The sequence below is a fragment of the Onychostruthus taczanowskii genome, unplaced genomic scaffold (assembly GCF_017590055.1).
Source record: "Onychostruthus taczanowskii isolate IOZ18803 unplaced genomic scaffold, ASM1759005v1 scaffold198, whole genome shotgun sequence".
Taxonomy (NCBI): Eukaryota; Metazoa; Chordata; class Aves; order Passeriformes; family Passeridae; genus Onychostruthus; species Onychostruthus taczanowskii.
Genome location: NW_024499217.1, coordinates 109,014 through 115,062, shown reverse-complemented (window position 1 = coordinate 115,062; position 6,049 = coordinate 109,014). Strand labels below are relative to the sequence as shown.

Here is a 6,049-nt window from a genome sequence, read left to right as displayed (position 1 = left end):
CATCCCATCCCCATCCCATCCCCATCCCATCCCATCCCATCCCATCCCATCCCCATCCCATCCCATCCCATCCCTACCTCAGCACATTCTGGAGGGTCCCCATTCCCAAATGTGCTGGTGACCACCAAGACCAGGGTCTCATGCTCCAGGGCCACCACGTCATACTCATCCATGCACAGCACCTTCATGGAATCCCAGGATTAGGATCCCCCCGCAGACCTGAACCTCCCCTCACCCAAATCCAGCCACAGGGCCTTTGGGGGAGGTGGGCGAGGGGAACTCTGCCCCTTTCTCCTGCAGACCTTGGGGTCGAAGGCGCGGCGGAAGAGCTGGCACAGGTTCCAGGCGTAGGTCCGTGATTTCCCGGTCTCCGTGCCGTAGAGGATGGTGGCCTTGACCCGCCGCGCCATCACGTGTCCCATGAGCTTGGCCGAGATCTTAACAGCGCTGTGGGGTCCCCAGGGCACCGTGGGGTCAGCACGGCATTCCCGGGGACCCCAGAACTGCCACGGGATCCCCGGGATCGGGGGGTTCACCTACTTGGCCACTTCCTTGAAGGTCTTCCTCCGGGTGACAGTGGTGCCTTTGGACACGTAAACCTTCCAGGCGTCGGGCTGTGGGGCAGGAGGGGGCGGTTGTGGTGCAGGGGGCAGTTGTGAGGTGAGAGGGTTGGGAGTGTGTGGGACGGGGGAGCAGGGGTTTGGCTGTGAGGAAGAGGGGTCGGGGGGTCTGTGGGGCCAGACCCACCTGGTACCAGCATGTGAACTGGGGGTCATGGGGAGCCCTGGGGGGCTGGTGGGGGCTGGAAGGCCCCCACGGGGGTGGGGAGAGCCCCACTGGGTGCTGGAGCATCCCAGGGGATGTTCAGGGGCTGCTGTGGGGTGATGCAGAGGGTTGGGGGTCCCGCAGGGATCAGCAGCGCCCAGGGCAGTCCCAGAAAGTCCTGGGGGGTCCAGGGGGCTCAGCGCCAGCTGACCGAGGGTCTCAGTGCCCTGGGGCTGCACCTCCAGCCTGGCAGGGGGCACAGGGGCTGGGCAGCCATGGGGCACGGAGGGTCTGTGGGTGCAAGCCCACGCCCGGCAGCAGCAGGGGCTGTGGGGCAGGATCTGTGGGGCAGGGGTCCCACCTGGTAGCGGAAGGTGGGGCTCAGGTGGTAGTTGACCATCTCCTGGTGGAACACCGGTGTGAGACTGCCCGAGAGCGGGGGCACGATCCAGGCCCAGTCCGCGGGACACCCGCCCCGCGCCCGCCCCTCGGCCGCCAGGTGCTTCATGAAGGACTCGGTGGCCGCGTGGTGGTCCACGATGGTCACCTGGGCCACCTGCGGGGACAGGGGCATGGCAACGCGGGGAGGAGGGGGGCGCAGGGATGTGGGGGTGCCCGAGGCCCGGCACTGTGGGGCTCCAGCGCTGAGAGTGTCCAGCCGTGGGGAGCTCCCACGAGGGGGACCCCAGCAGTGTGGGGGTCCCGGCGCTGGGGGGCCCACAGGGGTCCCACCTGGAAGCTGTGCAGCACGGCCACGTTCACCTCCACAGCCGCCCGGTCCTTCCAGAGGGACGAGCTGCTGCCCGTGTCCAGCCCCATGCGCCGGGCCACCTCCTGCGGGGGGCAGCAGGGCCCGGTGGGCCGGGGGTCCCCGAGGGGTCCCCGATGGGACCCTTGTGGTGTCCTGTTTGGGGTGCCAGAGGGCTCCCGGGGGGAATTCTGGGGGAGGTTCCGGGAATGATCCGAGCATGGTCCTGGCAGGGGTCTCGGGGGTTCTGATGAGGGTCTCTGGATGGGCCTGGAGGGGGTCCCAGAGTGGTCCCAGTGGGGGTTGCTGGGGGGCTCCCGGGGTGGGCCAGTGTGGGTCCCAAGGGAAATATTGGGGGCTACCAGGGCGCTCCCAGGAGGGGTCCTGGGGGGACCCAAGTGCAGTCCCATAGCGGTTTCTTGGGTCCCAGTGCAGCCCCGGGGGTCCCAGTGCAGCCCCGGGGGTCCCTGTGGGGTCCCTGTGCAGCCCCGGGGGTCCCTGTGGGGTCCCAGTGTGATCCCGGGGGTCCCAGTGCAGTCCCGGGGTCCCAGTGCAGTCCCGGGGTCCCAGTGCAGTCCCGGGGTCCCAGTGCGATCCCGGGGGTCCCAGCGCGGCCCCGCGGTGCCGGGGGCTCACGGGCAGCACGTCGTAGCGGTGGCGGTCGCAGAGGTTGCGGGAGCCGATCTCGGTGCCCATGTACCAGCCGTTGAAGGGCGCCGCGGGGAACTCGAGCCCCCCGATCTCCAGCAGCAGGTTGGCCACGGCCGGCAGGGCGTGCCAGCGCAGCCCCAGCTCCGAGAACCACTCCAGCCTGGGGGCACGGGGGCTGTGGCCGCACCCGCACGCCCACCCCGGCCCCGCAGCCCCCCGCGCCGGCGGCCAGCCCCCATCCCACCCGCATCCCACCCAGGGAGGGTCAGCACACCCGTGGCTCCGTCAGGGGGGATCAGCACCCCAGCATTCCGGGATCCAGCCCAGGAGGGGGTCAGCAACCCAGTGTCCCAGCCCGGGAAGGCGCCGGCATTCCCGTACCCGCCGGGGATGGGATCGGACCCACGGCTGCTCCCTGTCCCCGGTGCGGTTCCCCAGCCTACATCCCCCGCTCCTTCCCCTCTCCCGACCCTCCCCAGGGGTGACCCCCGGCGCTCTCCCAGGCACGGGAGAGCCCCCCTTGGCCAGAGGGATTGCGGGGGCACAGCCGCACTCACGTGGGGTGGTGCAGCGGCACCTCGAGCACCAGCTCCGGGGGCAGCGGGAAGAGCTCGGGGGACTCGTCGGGGCTCTGCAGCAGCAGCGGCAGCACGTCGAAGCGGCCCCCCCCGGGGGTCCAGCCGTGTTGGAGACTGAGGTGGGGATGGAGAGGGAAGCGAGGAGGGGCGGGGAGGCGGTGAGGGGGCCTGGGGGTGCAGGGGTGCCCCACCTCGGTGATGTCCACATTGGCAGGGTCGCCCCGCACGGAGCCGTCGGGCTGCCGATAGCCCGCGTAGCGGATCAGCTGCGGGTTCCAGATGCGGAAATCGCCGCGCCCCGGAGCCCGCGGGGGGAAGATGGTGATGGCCGACCTGGGGGGGCCGGGGAGGGCCGTCAGGACACCCTGCGGCCGCGGGGGTCGGGGGGCGCCGGGGGGATTCTCACCGGATGTTGCCGCGGTTGGTGGCGAACTGGATGTGCGAGCAGAGGAGGCTGAACATCTCCCCCAGCCCCGCGCAGTCCCGGGCATCAAACACCTGCGGGGGACAGCGTGAGTGCGGGGCAGCTGGGATGGGAGCCCCCGGGGGAATCTGCGGGCCGGGGGTCCTTGGGGACGGGGTCCCCACGGGGCGGGGGCGGCGTGGGGTCTTTGTTGGGGTGGGAGTTCCCTGTGGAAGCGGGGTCGCGCGGGACGGGGTGCCGTGAGTCAGGGTCCCCTGGCTCCCCCTGCTACATGTGCGAGGCAGGGTCTCTGTGCCGTGGGGCGGGGGTCCCCCCAGGACACGGGACACGGGATGAGGGTCCCCGCGGTGTGGGGTGGCCATGGGGGTGGGGTGGGGCTCCTGTGGGGTGGCCCGGGCTGCCTTTGGGTCGCTGTCCCCAGCAGTCTGAGGTGTGTCCCCGCGGGCTGTGGTGGGCGGGGGTCCCGAGGGGGCCGCACCTGCAGCTTGTTCCACTGGATGCGGCCGACGCAGCGCGCCGCGTTCCGCCAGGCCTGCTTGGCTCCGAAGGCCAGCTCGGGCTCCCGCAGCCGGTACGAGCCCGACGCCGCGATGTCTGCGGCCACCTCCCGCAGCCGCTGCGTGTGTGCCGGGGAGTTCTCCCTGCAGGGGCACCCTCAGCACCCGCAGACAGCGGGACCACCCCCCCCAGCCCCCCCAGACACGGGCAGGTAGGGGGTAGGGGGGGCCAAGCAGCGACAGCGGGGTGCTCTGGGGCACGGATGGGGGCTGTGGGATGTGCCAGGGCAGGGATGGGGGATCTGGGTGTACTCCGGGGGAGAGGTGGGGATATGGGGCACCCCAGGGCATGTCAGGAGCCGTGGGGGTACCCCGGGGTGCAGGGGGGGGGATGTGGAGTGCTCTAGGCAGGGATGGGGCTGGGGGTGCTCTGCGGCAGGGGTGGGGTTTTGGGGTGTCCCAGGACAGGGATAGGGATATGGAGGTGGGGTTTTGGGCAGGGGTGCGGCTGTGGGGTGCCTCGGCACAGGGGAGGTCCAGGCTGTGGGGTGCAATGGGGCCGCGGGGTGCCCGGGCAGGGCCGGGGCTGGGCTGTGGGTGCCCCGGGGTGCCCGTGCCCGCTGTGGGGGTGCCCGTGCCCGCTGGGGGGGTGTGCCCGTGCCCCGGACCTGCCCGGCCGTGGCGCAGAGCGTGTCGTAGCTGATGCTCCCCGTCTCCCAGTTCTTCAGGCGGGCGAAGCGCGGCGGCTCCGCCGGGGAAGAGGGCGCCGAGCTGGGGGGTGACACGGGGCACCCCTGAGACCTGCCCGGGCACGGGGGGGCCAGCCGGGGGTCCCGGGGGACTTGGAGAGAAACGCGTGCCCCCTCGGCACTTTCTCCCGCGGCTCGGACACCGGGGCCCCTCGGGTGCGGGACCCGTCCGGGGGTGGCGACAGGAGGGCTCAGGGTGGGGGGGAGCAGGGCCGGGCTGTGCGGGACAGCGGGGGGGCCCGGGGGCTTCCCCAACATCTGGTGCTGCTGGGGGCCGGGGGGTCCCGAGCCCCCGGATGCACCCCGGGGATGGGGAGCGGCAGGGGATGGGGGGGCTCAGAGGAGCGGGAGGCTCAGAGTGGGGGGCAGAGGCTGGGGTCGTCAAGGGATGCTGGGGGACAAGGGAAACAGGGGATGGGGGGCTGAGCCGGGACGTCAGGGAATGGGGGGACAAGGTGTGGGGGCTGAGTGTCCGTGGGGTCAGGAGTGGAGGGGTCAGGATGGAGGGGGCGCGGGGCGTTCCTGGCCCTCGTGTGAGTGTGAACAATGGCCATGAGTCAGAGCGGGCTCCGGGCCACCGCGGGGGGAGGACACGGGTCCCTTCCGAGCCCCTCCGAGGTGCGGGGTCCCCGCGCCTCCATCCCCGCAGACCCCTCCCCGTATGTCCCCTATGTGCCCCCCGATGCCGCTCGGCCCAGAGCACCCCGGTGGGTCCCGTGGGCTGCGGGGGCCGCGCCGTGGGACAGGAGACACTGTCACCACGCCACGGGCAGCGGGCACAGGGCTCTCTGCCGGCGGGCTCCGTGCTGTGCCCCAGTGCCCCCCGCGAGCCACCCCGGGGGGACACCTCCACGGTGGGGACACCTCCGCGGCGGGGACACCTCCACGGCGGGGACACCTCCACGGCGGGGACACCTCCGCGGCGGGGACACGTCTCCGGTGGACTCGGGCCATGTGCGAACGTCCCCGCGAGCGAGGAGGGGGTCCCCGACGAGGCTCGGAGCCGCGGCAGGTGAGTGCCCGTGCCCCGGAGCCCCGTCCGTCCTTTCCACCCCATTCCTCCCCATCCCAGCCCGTCCGTCCCACCTGGGCACCCACCTGGGGGGCTCGGTGACAGCGGCAGGGGCAGCGGTGACAGGGGGGTCCTCGGGCGCGGGGCCGCGCGGGCGCGAGCAGAGGCCGAGGCCGGGGCAGGCGCGGGGGGCTCCGGGCAGGACCCCCGGCAGGTTCCCCATCGCGGCCCCACTGAGCCGGGAGCGGCCGCTTCCCGCTTCCTACTGCCCGGGGAAGTGGTGACGAGGCCGCGACGCCCCCGCCCCGCACACAATGGGCACCGCCACCTCCGCCGCCACCGCCACCGCCACGCGGCGTGGGACACACCGGGGACCCCAGCGCGGGGAGTGGAACCCAGTCTGCCCCCGGCCCCCGGCGTGTGGCCGTGGGGAGGGAGCGATGGCACCCAGAGAGGGGGACACTCGTGGAGGGGACATGGCCCGTGGGGGGACTTGGGAACACACATGACACCCGGGTGGGACACAGCCCTGGGGGGGACAGGGAACTGGGGGGGATATATGTCACTGGGGGGCACGCATGGCAGCCAGAGGGGGGCACACGGCACCTGGGGGGACACAGCACTG

The 6,049-nt window shown here is 72.4% G+C and overlaps 1 protein-coding gene across 1 annotated transcript in view; it reads right to left on the bottom strand.

Annotated features, from left to right (window-relative positions):
• The window catches only part of NOS3 (nitric oxide synthase 3), a 12,092-nt gene extending 8,320 nt beyond the window's left edge, over nucleotides 1-3,772 (bottom strand). The window contains exons 1-10 of the mRNA XM_041402389.1: nucleotides 3,645-3,772; nucleotides 3,149-3,240; nucleotides 2,929-3,075; nucleotides 2,722-2,856; nucleotides 2,150-2,324; nucleotides 1,498-1,599; nucleotides 1,127-1,321; nucleotides 541-614; nucleotides 303-447; nucleotides 78-182 (exon numbers count right to left, since the gene is read on the bottom strand). Of these exons, the coding sequence (XP_041258323.1) occupies nucleotides 78-182; nucleotides 303-447; nucleotides 541-614; nucleotides 1,127-1,321; nucleotides 1,498-1,599; nucleotides 2,150-2,324; nucleotides 2,722-2,856; nucleotides 2,929-3,075; nucleotides 3,149-3,204 (1,134 nt within the window). The 5' untranslated portion in view covers nucleotides 3,205-3,240; nucleotides 3,645-3,772. The remainder of the gene's footprint in view (nucleotides 1-77; nucleotides 183-302; nucleotides 448-540; nucleotides 615-1,126; nucleotides 1,322-1,497; nucleotides 1,600-2,149; nucleotides 2,325-2,721; nucleotides 2,857-2,928; nucleotides 3,076-3,148; nucleotides 3,241-3,644) is intronic.
• Nucleotides 3,773-6,049: the final 2,277 nt, after the last annotated feature.